Source organism: Petromyzon marinus, chromosome 41 (assembly GCF_048934315.1).
Source record: "Petromyzon marinus isolate PM22_M1 ecotype Great Lakes invasive population chromosome 41, UKy_Petmar_22M1.pri1.0, whole genome shotgun sequence".
Classification (NCBI taxonomy): Eukaryota; Metazoa; Chordata; class Hyperoartia; order Petromyzontiformes; family Petromyzontidae; genus Petromyzon; species Petromyzon marinus.
This window is the reverse complement of record NC_133707.1, coordinates 4,247,704-4,265,286: the sequence shown is the minus strand read 5'-3', so window position 1 is coordinate 4,265,286 and position 17,583 is coordinate 4,247,704. Positions and strand designations below refer to the sequence as shown.

General features: G+C 49.7%; 1 protein-coding gene across 1 annotated transcript; it reads left to right on the top strand.

Annotated features, from left to right (window-relative positions):
• The first annotated feature begins 4,480 nt into the window (after positions 1-4,480).
• MSMO1 (methylsterol monooxygenase 1) lies at positions 4,481-16,040 on the top strand. Its single transcript, XM_032969289.2, has 5 exons — positions 4,481-4,917; positions 8,157-8,305; positions 10,164-10,290; positions 12,471-12,625; positions 14,927-16,040. The coding sequence occupies exons 1-5, from the start codon at positions 4,663-4,665 to the stop codon at positions 15,123-15,125; spliced, it is 885 nt and encodes a 294-aa protein (XP_032825180.1). The 5' UTR covers positions 4,481-4,662; the 3' UTR covers positions 15,126-16,040.
• The last annotated feature ends 1,543 nt before the right edge of the window (positions 16,041-17,583 follow it).

Genomic DNA, 17,583 nt, shown 5'->3' with positions numbered 1-17,583 from the left:
GCTCTATTACTATAGTACTATACCGCCTTCAACATTTATGAACGACTGGGTGTTTAAGGTTAGCGATTTGTCGTATTATCTGGCTGTATAGCAAATGCAAAAATACAATTACTTTACTGTGCAAGTAAAAATGTTCTGTTTTAATATTTATGTGTGTTTTTAGGGCCCCTTTGTAACATATGCTAGAGGTCCCGCACGAGCTTAATCCGGCACTCGACACTTTTCCCCAACCTTGCAAACTTTACTGTCGTGGGTTTCTGTGCAATTTGCCGTGACTCCACGGGAGGGCGAATCTCCTGGTTGCTTCGTGAGCTGGAATTGTTTATTTAGCACGAGCTATCGTCATTAAATCGGTGGAGAATTGCATGCGGACTTGTTTAAACTTGTTTTTCTCGGCATAAGAATAGACTTGACTCGTGCCAAAGTATCCGCTTCCTCGCTCTTCTGTAGCATCAAATTAATTTAAATCATTATCCATCTGTAAGCTAGAAATTGTTTTATTTAACGTGGTGACATCCAATTAATTAAGTTGATCCTCTAGGAATTTGCATACGTTGCTTTAAGAGGTAGCCTGAAATCAATTACCTGCTGCCCTATATATGTATTCGTTTCTCATCGTTCGTTCGTTCGTTTTATGGATCTGCTTGACCCGGTGAGGGTCGCGGTGGCAGCGTGTTGGGTAGGGCGGTCCAGTCCTCCCTTTGTCTGGCGACAGACTCAAGCTCTACATTAATATACACTATACACTACGATACACTACTACACTATATACTAGTATACATTACCACACTATTATACACTATACACTACTAAACATTACTACACTATACACTACTATACACTACTACACTATATACTAGTATACACTACCACACTATGCACTACTATACACTACTACACTATTATACACTACTACACTATTATACATTACTACACTATATACTACTACACTATATACTACGAGACATTACTACACTATACACTAGTATACACTACTATACACGACTACACTATTATACACTACTACACTATACACTACTACACTATACACTAGTATACACTACTACACTATTATACACTATACACTATTATACACTATACACTACTACACTATACACTACTACACTATACACTACTATACACTACGACGCTATACACTACTACGCTATACACTACTATACACTACTACGCTATACACTACTACACTATACACGACTACGCTATACACGACTACGCTATACACTACTATACACTACGACGCTATACACTGCTACGCTATACACTACTATACACTACTACGCTATACACTACTACACTATACACGACTACGCTATACACTGCTATACACTACTACACTATACACTACTATACACTACTACGCTATACACTACTACACTATACACGACTACGCTATACACTACTATACACAGACTCTAGCTCTTCCTGGAGGAATTCCCAGGCGTTCCCAGGCAAGCCGAGCGACATCATCCCGCCAGCAGCGTGTCCTAGGCCGGCCCCGGCATCTTTGTGTTCATTTTAATGATGTACCTTGGTTTTGGCTACAACCAGAGATGCCTTTGACAAGCTGGGGTGTATCCTCCAGTTGGGCTTCACGTAAATGCCCAAGGTTCCTTCCCAGTAAATATGCCAACGTTGGACCAACGTTGGCATGTGGTTAGAACGGCTGACCCAACGTTGGCCCAACGTTGTTTACTGGGCGATATCGTTAAAGGTATTCGTTATTTCCATGTATTTGTTTCGTGTACTGTATGTGCACCTTGAACCAGCGTTTCAAGGCAGACAAAATCAAACATGAAATAAAAAAAGCAGACGAGAGCAGTTTGGACTCCTTTTGGAGAGATGCATGGTTGTAATGAAAGACACAAAGAGGCACCCATGCCTTAGATAACTTACGCAGATTATTGACATCACCTACAGTATTAAGTGCGTGGGCTTGAGATGGTCAATGATTCAAACGGTGTGGCAACCGAAGAATGGAAGTCGTCTCAGAGTGGAACGACGAAATCAGTTCACGTGCAGCTAATGGATGTTTTGCATTGCAATATAATGAAGAGGTGGCAGCAGCTTAGACGTCTTCACCCAACGGTGGATTGATCATGGCTCTTGGTGATGGTGTGCTTAATACTGGCGATGTCAACTTGTAACTCGGAGAGAGGACGACTGAATAGGCACGAGGAGGAATTACAGACGATAAGGAAAGCAGCAGCAAGCCGGGCACTCGGGCCTACAATATCAACCAATTGCCTAAGCTTTGCCATCCTCTACGTGTTAAGATGTTTTCAACCAAATAAGGAGTGTTGTTACGTCGCACTCATTTGTGTGGCATTTATTGAAATGACATGCAGTTATACTGGCTAATCACCATAAGTATTTAATTCATGTTGTAATACCGGTTGGTTATGGTAATTAAGGGATATTACTCTGTGGAAATACTGGGAGGTAATGGTGTTGAAATGACTTGTACGCAGTAACACTGTTTAAAATAAGAAAGTCAACTTTATTCGACGTTTCTGGCAACGTCGGTCATAGCATGAAGGGCCTTCGCCCAAAACGTCCATTATATATTTTAAAACGCAGTGGTATTGTGGTTGTACCAACGCAGAAGCAGCATTACTGAAGTGACGTGATGTATGACTGATAGGTTACAGCATAAATTGATATGACTTGTCCACTGTAAACTATGTATAAATGCTGCTGGGTAAAATAAGTACGGGGACTCATCTACTTACGAACATTTGACTTACGAACTTTTAGAGATACGTACAAACCTGACCGTATGTCCAGTTGCCTGTTCGGGACCGAGAGTCATAAGTTCAACCGCCACGCAATAGATGGCGGTGGTGGCATCTACAGAACATGAAGAACCAGTGGCATCTACAGAATATGAAGAACAAGTGGCATCTACATTTGCAGAACATGAAGAACCAGTTGCATCTACATATGCAGAACATGAAGAACTAGTGGCATCTTCATATGCAGAACGTGAAGAACCAGTGGCATCTACAGAATATGAAGAAGCAGTGGCATCTACATCTGCAGAACATGAAGAACCAGTGGCATCTACAGAACATGAATAACCAGTGGCATCTACATTTGCAGAACATAAAGAACCAGTGGCATCTACAGAACATGACGAACCAGTGGCATCTACATTTGCAGAACATGAAGAACCAGTGGCATCTACATCTGCAGAACGTGGAGAACCAGTGGCATCTACATCTGCAGGACGTGAAGAACCAGTGGCATCTAGATTTGCAGAACATGAAGAACCAGTGGCATCTACATCTGCAGAACGTGGATAACCAGTGGCATCTACATCTGCAGGACGTGAAGAACCAGTGGCATCTACATCTGCAGAACGTGGAGAACCAGTGGCATCTACAGAACACGAAGAACCAGTGGCATCTACAGAACATTAAGAACCAGTGGCATCTACATTTGCAGAACATAAAGAACCAGTGGCATCTACAGAACATGAAGAACCAGTGGCATCTAGATTTGCAGAACATAAAGAACCAGTGGCATCTACAGAACGTGAAGAACCAGTGGCATCTACATTTGCAGAACATGAAGAACCAGTGGCATCTACATCTGCAGAACGTGGAGAACAAGTGGCATCTACAGAACATGAAGAACCAGTGGCATCTACAGAACATGAAGAACCAGTGGCATCTACATCTACAGAACATAAAGAACCAGTGGCATCTACAGAACATGAAGAACCAGTGGCATCTACATTTGCAGAACATAAAGAACCAGTGGCATCTACAGAACGTGAAGAACCAGTGGCATCTACATTTGCAGAACATGAAGAACCAGTGGCATCTACATCTGCAGAACGTGGAGAACCAGTGGCATCTACATCTACAGAACATGAAGAACCAGTGGCATCTACAGAACATGAAGAACTAGTGGCATCTACATTTGCAGAACATAAAGAACCAGTGGCATCTACAAAACATGAAGAACCAGTGGCATCTACATTTGCAGAACCAGTGGCATCCACATATACAGAATGTGAAGAACCAGTGGCATCTACATCTACAGCAGATTATACAACTCTTAAAGCCATTCCTCGTGTTTAGTGTACACGCAAAGTTGAGATTTAAGTACGAACAAACCTCTGGAACCTACCGCGTTCGTAAGTAGAGGAGGCCCTGTAATTGTTTATTTAATTTAGTGTGACGCAACCACGAATGGCTGACGAGGCCGGTTGCTAAGGTACCCCCTCCCTCACAACCCGCGGGGGGGGGGGGAGACGGGCTGGTAGCAACGCCCACGTGACCACGCGCGCTCGCAACCCCATTGGCAGCGGGGGCAGCGCGCGGCCCTGCAAGGCGAGTCGCACGACCGCGCCAGCCAATGAGCACCGAGCTCGCCTTCGCGTGAGCCTGCGTGACGTCACGCGATAGGCGTGGCCTGGGGAAACCCGACTCGCTATAAAAGGCGCGGGTGGGTGGTTGTGGGGGGGTGTCCCTTGGCATTAGCCGCCGTTGACAGTAGGTAGCAAGCGTAGAACGAGCGGGGGGGCGGGTGGCCCGCAAGTTGTGAGGGAAGGAGGAGGCCCCGGGGTGTTTGCTGGTTCAGGGTGTTAAACCGTCGGACAATCGAAGCGTCCGGAAACAAACAAAAAAAAGAAGCATGGAGGCCAACAACTACAGCAGCATCATCGCGTCCGCGTCGCTCGCCGTGCAGTACGTGGACTCGTTGCTGCCCGAGAATCCGCTGCAGACGCCCATGCGAATGGTCTGGAGCCACATGCTGGAGCGGTTCACCAAGTTCCAGGTGGCGACGTGGGGGTCGCTGCTGGTCCACGAGTTGGTCTACTTCTCCTTCTGCCTGCCCGGCTTCATCTTCCAGTTCATCCCGGCCATGAAGAAGTACAAGATCCAGGCGGTGAGATGAGCGGTTAACCACTCTCTGCACCCCATGCCGCCGTGGCTATGAGATGTTAACTACCTCACCTGGTGTACAGGAGGTTCGTGGGTTCGATCCCGACCCTGACGCTTGCTGCTGTATATTTAGAGTTTACGTGTCTCTCTCTCATCATCATCATCACGGTGGCTATGAGATGTTAACTACCTCGCCTGGTGTACAGGAGGTTCGTGGGTTCGATCCCGACCCTGACGCCTGCTGCTGTATATTTAGAGTTTACGTGTCTCTCTCTCATCATCATCACGGTGGCTATGAGATGTTAACTACCTCGCCTGGTATACAGGAGGTCGTGGGTTCGATCCCGACCCTGACGCCTGCTGCTGTATATTTGGAGTTTGCGTGTCTCTCTCTCATCATCATCACCACGGTGGCTACGAGATGTTAACTACCTCGCCTGGTATGCAGGAGGTCATGGGTTCGATCCCGACCCCGACGCCTGCTGCTGTATATTTGGAGTTTGCGGTGTTTCTCATCATCATCATCACGGGGTGGCTGAGATGTTAACTACCTCGCCTGGTATGCAGGAGGTTGTGGGTTCGATCCCGACCCTGACGCCTGCTGCTGTATATTTGGAGTTTGCGTGTCTCTCTCATCATCATCACAGTGGCTATGAGACGTTAACTACCTCGCCTGGTATGCAGGAGGTTGTGGGTTCGATCCCTACCCTGACCGTCTACTATATATTTGGAGTTTACGTGTCTCTCTATCGCACCGCGTTTCCCCACCCACCACATCTACAATCGATAGCGCGCCGTTTAGAGTGCAGAGCTGCTATAAATGTCCACACGATGATGATGATGGTAAGCCAATCTCTGGAGCTATCATTTGTGATGGCTAGGTCGCTTCTTTACCTGGTAACACGTAAAAAAATAGATTAGATTCGATGCCATGGTGAATCACATGGGTTGCGTTCGATTAACGGAATAAACTAACGGCGCCTTGGACATTTTAACATAGCGTTGTTGTGTTTTAAAAAATTCGGTACGGCTCTCTAAGATCGATGGGGAGGGAATTCCAAATCGGTGTAAAGCGATTACGGAGGCGGCTGGAACTGCCGGCGAATTGGTGACTGAAGTGAATCATCATCGGTCGAGTTTCCTGGATCATCAGTCAGCACGATTGCCTAACGGTCCCACACGTGGAGTCGCATTGCATCTTACCCAGATATGATTGACAATTAATTACCCCCCCCCTCCCCCCCCGGTTTTAAAAGGCTCTTAAGGGGCCGTCCATATATGACGTCAAGCACCGGGGGGAGGGGGGGTTGAGAAATGTGACGTCACATCAAAATGCGCAACTTTAAATAAATATAGACAACACGTTCTACTTGGTTAAATAGACTTTTTAAATAAATGTTTTCTCCTACATCAGAGCGCAGCGCCACATTAAATGCGCACTACAATGACAATAGTTTAAAGCGATTTGAAGCATGTTTTAATTTCAAAATGGAAATATGGTTTCGGGGGGGTGGGGGCAGAGCTTTGTGACGTCATTTGAGGGGGGGGGTCTGACTTTTTGTGACGCCGTGTGACGAGGGGGGGGTCCAAAATCGCGTGACGTCATTTATGGACGGCCCCTATAACCACTGCGCCACCGTTTCACCCGTGTAAGAATGCGGTCTTGCCATTGATTATAGTTTTAAGGCCGCTGCATATATTCGTAATTCTTAAACTCGGGGTAACATCAATTTCATACCTGTCAACCCCTTATCAGTGCCTACATTATAACAGACCAATTCAGACTTGATTAGTCATGATAAATCTCAACGTTCATCCTACAAAGTCCCATCACAAGGGAGAAACACACAAATAGACAAACATGCTTTTTTGTTGTTGTTTTGCCCGGATTGAAACGGATGTACGGCTGTATGGACCTGAAATCAATTTCCGTGTACAAGAATACGGGTAAACCGTATGGGTTGGCAGGTACCGTATGGTTTACGTGACCCCTCCCAGCCACATGCAGTATATGAAATGTTTAACCGCACCTCCGATTGGCACAGTTGGCTACGTACGGTGCGATAGGAGTTCAACATACATTATCGATTGATTGTTTTTTTTTCATATCTGATTACTTTAACAATTGTCAATTAATCGCCTCAATTCATTTTTCTAAAATTAGTCTAATCACCAATTGCACATGCGATAATATCACTAGGAATGTGAAGCGGTCATTGATTGTCAGGTTTACGTAAATATTGTGACAGCTGATATGCTCATGTTCGGGTTTTACTTGGCCCATCATAACTCCGGGGTCGATAAAATCGGGGGGCCCCACTTTTGTGTGAAGGGAATTCAAGTTGTTGTCCTAATGGATAGACTTGCCTCCTGCCATAGCAACGTAGAATGTCCAACGTTGGCTCATGGTTGTAAATCAGAAGAGGTTCATTTGAGCAGGAAATCACTTTGGGTGTTGAAGAATGGTGTGTGGAAAAGTACAAACCAGACCAAATATAAAACAATACAAAGTATATGGGAAGAAAAAAAACATGATAGAAAAGAATCGATTCCTGAATTCGGTGACAATTCATCGAAATGCCAGCCAAATAGTGCATGCATATATAGATAGTATAGAGTGCTATGCAGGAAGATGGGTTGCGACATCTCGGTAACTGCGTGTGATGGAGACGCCATGGGGTGGCCTGCGTCCAGTAGTGGATAAACCATGGCTGGTGATGATGAATAATATTAGATTTCCAGCAGAAATAACGAGATGTAACCGCCAGTGTGGTGGGCGAGAGTAGGTGTTTGGGGCGAGTTCGTTGAAAGAGACAAAAACCTGGTAGACCGCGAGTCCTCGGCATGATCGGAGGAATCGGCGAGCGAAGTTCAAGGGGACAGTAACCGTGGTCAAAACGATAGAAGGTTGACTCGCCACCGGTGAGCAGGTGACCGGAGTGAATCAGGTGAGTGCCGGATCATTAATCAACCTGACTTCATCACTCTGAATTCTCTCCAGTGCAGTGAGCTAGAGCAACTGGGTGCTCCACCCCGAGATACGCACCTCTGATGAGCTCGGTTTGGCTACGTACGGTGCTTAAAAAGTTCATCATACATACTCTGTCTGCAGCAGCAGTGATCGTGATCATTGTTCAGAGTTCATTACCGAGCACGGGGGGGGAGGGGTGAAGAAACGCATGCGTCTCATTTAAACGAGCGTGGCCATGCGGAGAGGTGTGACACGTGCCGTCTCGCCCGCAGGACAAACCGGAGACCATGGAGAAGCAGTGGAAGTGCTTCAAGACGCTGCTCTTCAACCACTTCTTCATCCAGCTGCCGATGATCTGCGGGACCTACTACTTCACAGAGTTCTTCAGCATCCCCTACGAGTGGGACGCCATGCCGCGCTGGTGCGTGTCGTGCCTTGCCACACGCGCTTCTCGCTCCTTCAACACAGGGGTTGTTGGGGGAGGGAGGGATGCAGTGTTCCAGTAGGGGGCACTGCTTCCCCTTAAAGGGTAGTAACTCCAGATGAAAATCAAGACGTCATCCCGGCCAAAGCCGGCGATGACGCCTCCGCATCTCATTGCCAACGCTCTCTCCCCTCCGCCAGAATCCCACAGCTGCTGCACCGTAGAAACGCAGCAACCTCCAAGAACTGCCCCAAGAAGTCTCCCACCATCTTCTGCCATATAGACTCAAATAGAAACCTACATGGTCATACAGGAACCTGTTGACTCGCACAGAGACGCATTGATCTGCCCTAACGGTCTCCCACCATCTTCTCTTATGGCTTCCCTGTGGTCTCCAGACTCGGAGACTGCTCCAATGGCTGTCTCGGCAATCGGCCCTCCCTCATCCTGCATGTGTCCCACCCAGCACCATCTTTTTTTTCCCCAACAATATCTACGAAACACCCTGCATCCATCTCAAGACACCTGTACATATGTGCCGAATCGTCTCCAAACCTAAGCCGCTCCCTCTAGGATGTTAACTTTGCTCATGCTGCAGCACTGTCTGCCTCTCGCCTCTCATGTCATCGCTTCGCTGCCTCCCCTCTGTCCCTGCTACCAGCGCAGCTATGGTCATGGCTCTCGGATAACTTGCCCGTCCGTCCGTCCTTCGACAGACTTGAGAGAGTTACCATCCTTCTTGTCACCACCTTGGCTGCGTGTCCTTGCCAACTCTTGCTGAACAAAGCGGTTTTTGCTCGTCCCTGACAACCCCGTAGGAGCTAAACTCTGGAGCTCATCGCCCACTTCTGTTGCACCCAAGTAGAGTTGGCGGTACTTTGTGTCCCGTGTGACCTGCCCAGCACTCTCAGATCCACGTTGCTGCTGATGGTGTTTCTTGTCACCGATAGGTCTTGGCTTTACCTCATCCTCAATGTCAACTTAAAACAAAAAATCGTAATTATCGTTTATTATTTCTGCAGAAATTTAGCTTACGAAGCACTTCACCGCACCAATGATTCATATGAATGAACACTGATTAATGGAGTTTTTTTTTTCCCCAAACATCCCAATATAGGACCACGTAAGTTGGGCAATTGTTGCCATCCCATTCTAGCTGCCTTCCCGCTCCTCTGTGGTTCACCGAGCCTCCGATCGTTAAATTGTCAATGCACAAACTCGGCGGCGACATGCCCCAGTGGTGGCGTGTTTGCCGCTTGTTGCAGACGTTTGCAGTTGAGACCTGGCAGGCCGCCCTGGTTATTACTGCAAGGTGAATTAACAATAAAATACTACGTGTAATCTACTTCACAAGTGGTCATTAAAATAATTCACAAGATCTAGCCACTGTGTACTGGGGTAACAATCCAATTCTGTGGGGTGAAAAAAATTACACCGCTATTTACTTGTTTGGAGGACTCGTAGCAATCTTCTCGCCCAACAACAAAAACCAGGCAGGGTCCTCCTGAAAATACGTTTTGAGACCCAGAGCAAGGCTTTCCTGTGTAAAAAAGGCAGAATAATATTGTTTACGTGACATAACTCAAAGGAGGGGGTCCAGCAAGGTGCCGATGTTACTGCTCTGTGTGATCCGCTTTGAGTAATTTGCGGGTCAAGTTTTAAGCATTGGGATGTTTACATTGTATGATCATTTAGCTATGACATGAAACCAGAGAACCCGGAGAAAACGAGGAGAACTTACAAACTCGACGCAGAAGGGTGCCCGAGTCGGGAGTTGATCTCAGTCACTTGTTGCTGTGAGGCACGAGTTATGTCACTGTGCCACCCTGCCGCCCATGTGCGTGTCGTTGTACAGGCACGTGGTGATTGCCCAGTGCCTGGGCTGCGCGGTGGTGGAAGACACGTGGCACTACTTCCTGCACCGCCTGCTGCACCACAAGAGCATCTACAAGTACATCCACAAGGTTCACCACCAGTTCCAGGTGAGGGCTACCTCCCCCCACGCACAGACAGCCACACCCCAGACATTACCAGCCTGCTTGGCACTTACGTGTGTTTTTGTGTGTACGTGCTTGGTTGCTAGCCACCTACCCCCTCGTGTACCGTGCTGGCCTTCATAGGTGCTTGCTGACAGCACTTGCCTCAACAGTCTGTTAAGGCTTCACGGGGGATCTTTGTATTTGTGGGGAGTGCTAGTGTAGCGGTTGGCACACCGCGCTGCAAACCCGGCGTGGGGATCCACATTTAATTCCCGCTCACTGCGATCGTCGTTATACGCGGTGTGTAAACACCGCCACTGGGGAGACAACGGCGGCCAGGCGTGGTGCCGGCCACACCAACCCCCTCGTGCGCCGTGCCGGCCTTCAAAGGCGCTCGCTCAACAGCACTTGCCCCGGCAACTTTGAAAAGGCTGTAAGTGGGACTTTTGTCCTTGGTGTGTGTAAAACGTGTGGGCATATTGAATTGCACTCGTGTTCACTGAGCGTTGTCTAGCTGACCGACACTGGGCAGCGTCTGCTGCTGCTGCTGCTGCTGCTGGGAAAGCGAATGAGTCCTCACACGAGGGGAATGCATAACGCGGGAATTCCGGAGCTTGGTTGCCATCCAAGAACTCGGTGTTTGCCCACTGTGTTTGAGTGATATGTTTGTCCTACGTGTGTCTGTAGTGTATGTGTGGTGTGCTGTGTGTGTTAACCTTGTATCATCCTATGTGTGTGTGTTTTTTGCTGTGTGTGTGTGTGTGGTGTTGGGAGCCGTAGTGCAGTCCTTTGCTGTGGGTCCACAATGCCGAAGTTAACTAGGGAGCAGCAAGGCTCGGTGTATTTGTATCAGTCTGGTCTGGTACTATCCGTTTGCGTGCTGCCATTGCGTGATGGTCAGTACACTGACCATCAGCGGTTCTATTCCTTCTCTGGGCACAGTAGCTGAAACAATGGCGGGCAGGTTTCTAAAATCCTCCCTCTCACCACCGCCTCTGTCCACCCAGCAGTAGTGTAGATGGGTTCACTGCAGTTAAGTCGATCGGCAGATTGTGTGCGGTGGGGTAAAATGTGGGTAACCCCACCTATTCCAAAACGCTCGGTCGGCATGGAAGAGTAGACCAATTACACCCCTACAAGCTCGCTCTACAAGTTGAGGCCCTTCCGCCAGCAGTGGCATGAGCGGGCATTTGCAGGGCTGCACCTTTACCTCGAACTAGCAAAGTCATTCGAATCGCAGCGACTCAGCAGAGTGAGCGAGAGCATGAGATTGTGGGGTCATTGCCACGGCTTTGACTGAGAGAGGTGGTCACATAGATACGCGCTTGGGTTAGGTCACTGCGCAGTGCCACCAGCGTGGCCTCGTTTATTGCGCGACCTTGAGAAACCTTATCTGGTGGCAGGTCGAGCGTCGCCGCTTGAGCAGAGCAGGTCTTGCGAGGGTCATCGGGCGATTACTTGCGTCAGCGTGGTTTGCTGTAAGCTCGTTTGGGTGGACGGGTTTTTTGTTGTTGTTTCGTAACTGAATTTTCATCGCTCGGTGTGGTAATGGGCTATTGTTCAGACATCCCAGAGTAGTCCAGGAATCCTCCTGAATAATGGTGTTGAGACTTGCCGAGGCTTTGCTGGGTGAAGGGCTTGAGTCGCTTTTCGCGCGAGACCCAGTTATGGCATGCGAGTTATGTAATTTAACCCAGAAAAGACCTCGCCGAGTCTCAAGACTACATTTCAGGTGTCCTGTGCTGTGGGGGGGGGTTGGCCAATTACTTTTAAAGGAATGTTGGTATTCCATGTGGGAGGAGGATCGGGTTGCCCACAGAAAATCCACACACGCGAGGGGATAACTTACACTTAATGGGTTCACAAGCCCACTTGCTGCACTGAATGTTTACAGCCACTTAACAGCCCCAATGGCTTTTGGTGTTTCACAAGTCTTGACGTGATCTCCCAACCATCTCGTCCAAATCGCCAAATTTCAGGCGTGAGTCAACAGTCCCTCCTGTGTGACAGCCTCAGTGAGAATCAGGAGACACCATCCCTACCCCTAACCCCGCATCCCTACCCCGTGGTGCTGCACTTAACCCCGTGTCTCTGCCCCATTCCTAACTAACTCTGCATCGCTGACCCGTCTCTATCCCTAGCCTTAACCCCACGCGTGTGTCCGCCTGTGTGTCGCCGTGCAGTCCCCCTTCGGGATGCAGGCAGAGTACGCCCACCCGGCCGAGACGGTCATCTTGGGCATGGGCTTCTTCATCGGCATCATGATCTTCTGCAACCACCTGGTGCTGCTCTGGGCCTGGGTCACGTTCCGCCTCCTGGAGACCATTGACGTGCACAGGTTCGCGCGTACACGCACACACGCACACACGCACACACGCACACACGCACACACGCACACACGCACACACGCACACACGCATACGAGACACCACGCGCACAGACGTACCGTGCAGACAGATGTACGCACAGAGAGGCGCACGTGTACGTGCAGACGTACAGCGTAGACCTAAGCACAATATGCATAGACGCACGTGCATGCACAAATTAACGCGCAGACGTACGCACACCTGCATCCGCAGGCCGTGCCCTAGTGCTTGGCTCCGACTCGGCCGTTTGTGAATTTCATTTGCGCACACAAATAAACTCGCCCTGCTGTGCACACCCGCCCGCCTGCTCGCTCTCCGCTCTCTTCGGAACTTTTTTTTCCATTTTTCCTTTTGCGTGGCCAAGCCTTGCGGGGCCAGCCCAGCGTCCCAGCGTCACACGATGAGGGAATGAAGCTCACTCGGAGAGCTGGAAAACACAATGCACACAACGCACATACAACACACAGACACAAGGCACATACAGAACATACACACACGAGATCACGCGTTCGGCTGGGGTAATTGCAGGACTAGGAGGAATGTATATGCTCATGTCAGCTTACTCTCTTTGACAGCCTACGTGACTTTACCGAATAGAACCAAAGAGTATGGATCCTTGCAGTCACGAAAGCTTTAAATCTAGAATTCATGTCAGCTTGTGGCAGAATACAAACACTGTCAGTAATTACGGTGAGCACGCACACACCGAGAGCGGGCCGTGGGCGATGACACACGGTGAATGAATGAATCGGGAGTGATGGGATTGCTGGGCGCTGCTGCTGCACATGGCCTGTCGTGCAGCGCTGCGGCGGCAGTGAGAATTGGTGGATCACACACAGATTTGTAAAAACTTCCCTGCCTAGACCTCGGGATATTGAGGCTGCCATCGCCTGGCTTGCCCAGGGTATGGTGGCAGTACAATAAGTGGGTGTATTACAATCTGTTCCATCTGTACAGGGATTGAGTGTTACCCCTCACTTGGGACGTGCGGGTTTTCTCAGGGTACTCCGGTTTCCATACCACGTGTATAAAGCACTAAGTAATGGCTTTGTCGAAATATACCAATATAAAACCACAGAGCTTGGGCAATCATTGGCGCCGGCTCAAGAGGCTGCCTTACTCAATTCTCTGCAGTTTCACACGCATCTCTCAATCATCCTCACTCTCTCACCGAGAGTGAAATTCGAAATATTTACTGTTATTGTTGGTAGGCCTGGATGCCGGGCGTCAGGGCCTGCTCCACGATCAGTGGCTGTCGGTCCAGCTGGCGTGGGCTCCACGAGCTTGCGCCAGGGTACTACGGGGGCTCGCCAGCAGCGAGCACCAGCTGGCTCCGTGTATTATTTTGCCGAAATAATAAGCGGGGAGAATGCTCGGCCAAATTTGTCTCGGTTTTCCTTGACCGACTTTGCCGCTGCTTTTGCTGGATACCTGTCTTGATTGTGCGTTTGCCATTCGTTTGCGGTTCGAGCCCCGTGGCCTCCCTAGTTAATCCTGCGGGTGCATTTTCCAAAACGGTACTACGCACCATCTGCTTCGCAGTCCATGGTTCCAAAATCCGCACCTCCAATGAGCACGGTTGGCTACGTATGGTGCGACTGAAGTTCTACGTATGTACAAATTTACCACTTTTGAAAAGAAAAACCCAAAGAATTCAAGTGGTATTACACGCACGCATACACTAGCAGCCATCGCCCCCTATTACCAGACTGATGGGCAGTTTTCAGGCCAGGTGCCGAGTCACCTCGTGCCACACGGGGACAGCTGCAGCTGGGGGTGATGTTCAGGGCACCACGGTGGCCAGATGTTAACTACCTTGCCTGGTATGCAGGAGATCGTGGGTTCGATCCAGACCCTAATAGCTGTTGTATATCGGAGTTGGTACATTCTCCCTGTGGTTGCGTGTATTTATCTCCGGGTCCTCCGGTTATTCCCTCCACATTTAGACGCATGCGTTTCGAGTATTTGGCTGCTATAAATGTCCACATGATAAGCCACTTCGTTGAGCTATCATTTGTGGCCAGGTCCCTTCTGAAAAAGAGCGTATACACCTTAGTGGGCCATACCTGGTAAAATAAACAATAGTTTAGTTTGAATGTGTTTCGATGCGATGTAAGTCTCTTATCTCGTGAGAAGTGCCCTGCCACGCCACGTGCGTCGCAGAGGGCGGCGGCTCCTCCATCAACACGACTCCTCACCGAGTAGTATTATTATTATTGCTGTGCTTGTAACCGTGGGTCCCTGTCGCTTGCTCTCCCATCCCCCTGTGGCAGCGGCTACGAGATCCCGCTCAACCCCCTGCACATGATCCCCTTCTACGCTGGTGCTCGCTTCCACGACTTCCACCACATGAACTTCGTGGGCAACTACGCCTCCACCTTCACGTGGTGGGACCGGCTGCTGGGCACCGACTCGCAGTACAAGGAGCACTACTCGGGCAAGACGGCGCAGAAAGACAAGAAGCTCGAATAAAATCCGCGGCGGTCGGGAGTAGGCGGGGGCGAGGCTCGGGAGGGGGGACCCATAAAAACACGGGACATTGGGCCCAATGTCCCGTGTTTACTGGGGAGCAATCGGGCGAGCGGTGCGGGGGGCAGTGCCAGGCAGACGCTTCTCTCTCTCGCGCCGCCTTTGCGTTTCGTGCCAGCGGAGCGTAACGTGGATGCCGTCCCCCCCTCCTCCGTGCTCGATAGTGTGGGCTTAGAAAGCGCCGGGGGAGCGTGGAAATCGCTGGCGTCGCCGGACGTGCAGTCGGCTCTGCGAATGCTTCCTCCCCCCTCTGCTACCCAGTTAACGCGGAACGTCGGGCCAACGTTGAGCCAACGTTGGCCCATCGTTCTGCTCGTGTGACTTATCAACTTGGCAGCCAGCGGCGATTTTAATTCCGTTAAATGCTTTGGCTCTGAAACGGTTTCAAGGGGTTTTGTTGCACATCCCTAAAGTGGCCGTGCGTGACTATGCGTTGCCATGCTACTGTAGACGCGCCAGGGCGTCGTGCGCCCAGCGTGACGCCTCGGTGATTCGGCGGCACCGCAATGCCGCACGGCGTGCACGTCGTTTCAAGGGACCAGCGGAGTTGTCCCGACCGATTTATTTGCACATTCTGGGTCGTGTCAGCCTTCGCCTGCCGTGTGATGTCTTAGAAGAACCCCCGTGTACAAAGTCTGTTATCTCCGTTAAACTATTGTTGCGTGTCGATCTGTGCGAACGTTCAGCTTGTCAGAAATCAATCTCGTGCTCTGAATAATATGCGTTTTAAAGGCAAGGAAGGTTATGAGAAGGAAAAAAATATTATATTGGAATTTAAAAATAATTAAATAAATTGGCAGCGGTAAAATGGGCTAAAATGAAAGTGGTGTTTTTAATAAATGTGGCTGATGTTTTGTACGCTCGTTCCAATGCGGATCGTCAATGCGGGGCAATACCCCCTCTGTTTACGCTGGCACCACCCGCATCTCCATCGTCACAGCCACGGCGCGTCACATCCACTCTGCCCACCCCCGTGGACAGAGAAACAACTCGCAAACGCTATCGTTCCTGATTGAGAAAGTAAAGTAGCCGCCGTGTGTAGCGCATCGCACTCGAGATATATCCGCAATATAATAACACCACACACATACATCTTGCAACTAAAAAAATGTCCCGAAACTCTTGGAGAGTACACAGCAAGAAGGCTCTGTAGGCGTCGTCATTCTTCTTTGGGGGCCACGGTGGCTATGAGATGTTAACTACCTCGCCTGGTATACAGGAGGTCGTGGGTTCCATCCCAACCCTGACGCCTGCTGCTTTATATTTGGAGTTTGCATGTTCTCCCCATGATCGCGTGGATTATTCTCCGAGTCCGATTTTTTCCCTTCACACACATCAACATCACGCATTTAGAGTATTTGGCTGCGATACATTTACACGTGATAATCCACTTTTGATGAGCTATCATTTGTGGCCGAGTCTCTTCTGCAAAGCGCTACAAAGCTCAGTTGGCCTTACTTGGTAAGATAAAAAAAACAAATTCTTCCTGGTATCGCGTCACACCCCCACCACCACTCGATGTTGTTCCTTACCTCGTTTAGTGCAGTTTGCTTCGCCCCGCCGGGCCTCGATGCGACGTACAGCGTCGTCCGGGGCGTACACGCCGTGCTCGGCGAGCCGGCGGGCGTCTCGTCCCACGCACGTCTCCTCATTTGTGGTGCGAGGTTTAATTTGAGGTCGTGACCTTCGGGTTGCAGCCGGCGTTGGATAAAACGATCATTCGGCTCAAACGTCCGAGATGCCGAGCCGCTGCCTCTCCGTCCCCCGCCCAGCAGCGTAAATGGGTTCGTCGCAGATGAATCGGCAGGTCGCGTGTGGCGGGTTAACGTGTGGGTAGGCCCACGTCTTCCAACACGTCTGGTCAACATGGAAGAGTAGGCCAACATACCGTCGCGTTTGCTGTTGTGGAGGAACCTGCCTCCAGCAGTGGCGTGAGCGAGCAATTTCGAGACAAGTTGTTGGATCCACCGATCCAACAGCTGTCTCGTAAACGTCCTGCATACACATCGCTGACGAGACTTCCCCTTGTATTGGAAGTGTATGCGTGTTTATGTAAATCTGTGGTCTCTGTGCGAGTCTACATCTCGCACAGAGCACACCGCTGCCCGCTTCGATCATTCGCTGGCGGCAATTCAGATACTCTTATGATAACAACAGACATTCACAAGTATATTGCGTAATGCGTGGGCGGGACACAGAGCAAAACGCCATCGATATGTTTTCGTAACGCGCAGTGGCTTTTTATTTCTTACGTAAAGCCCGCGGACAAGCTGGAAGAGAGGCCCGAACCCTGCTGCTCCTGGAGCCGCCCGCTGCCATCGCCGGCCAACTTCGACGCCAACAGTTCAAATGCCGCCCACCGGCCGCGCAACCGAAGCGAAAACTAGTAACCGGCTCTGCG

What these genes read in the sequence shown, in the direction of transcription:
- MSMO1 (XM_032969289.2), top strand. Translation starts at nt 4,663, where the DNA reads ATGGAGGCCAACAACTACAGCAGCATCATCGCGTCCGCGTCGCTCGCC. An exon ending in AGGTTCACCACCAGTTCCAG is followed by an intron (nt 10,291 to 12,470) that starts GTGAGGGCTACC and finishes GTCGCCGTGCAG; the next exon opens with TCCCCCTTCGGGATGCAGGC. An exon ending in GAGACCATTGACGTGCACAG is followed by an intron (nt 12,626 to 14,926) that starts GTTCGCGCGTAC and finishes CCCCTGTGGCAG; the next exon opens with CGGCTACGAGATCCCGCTCA.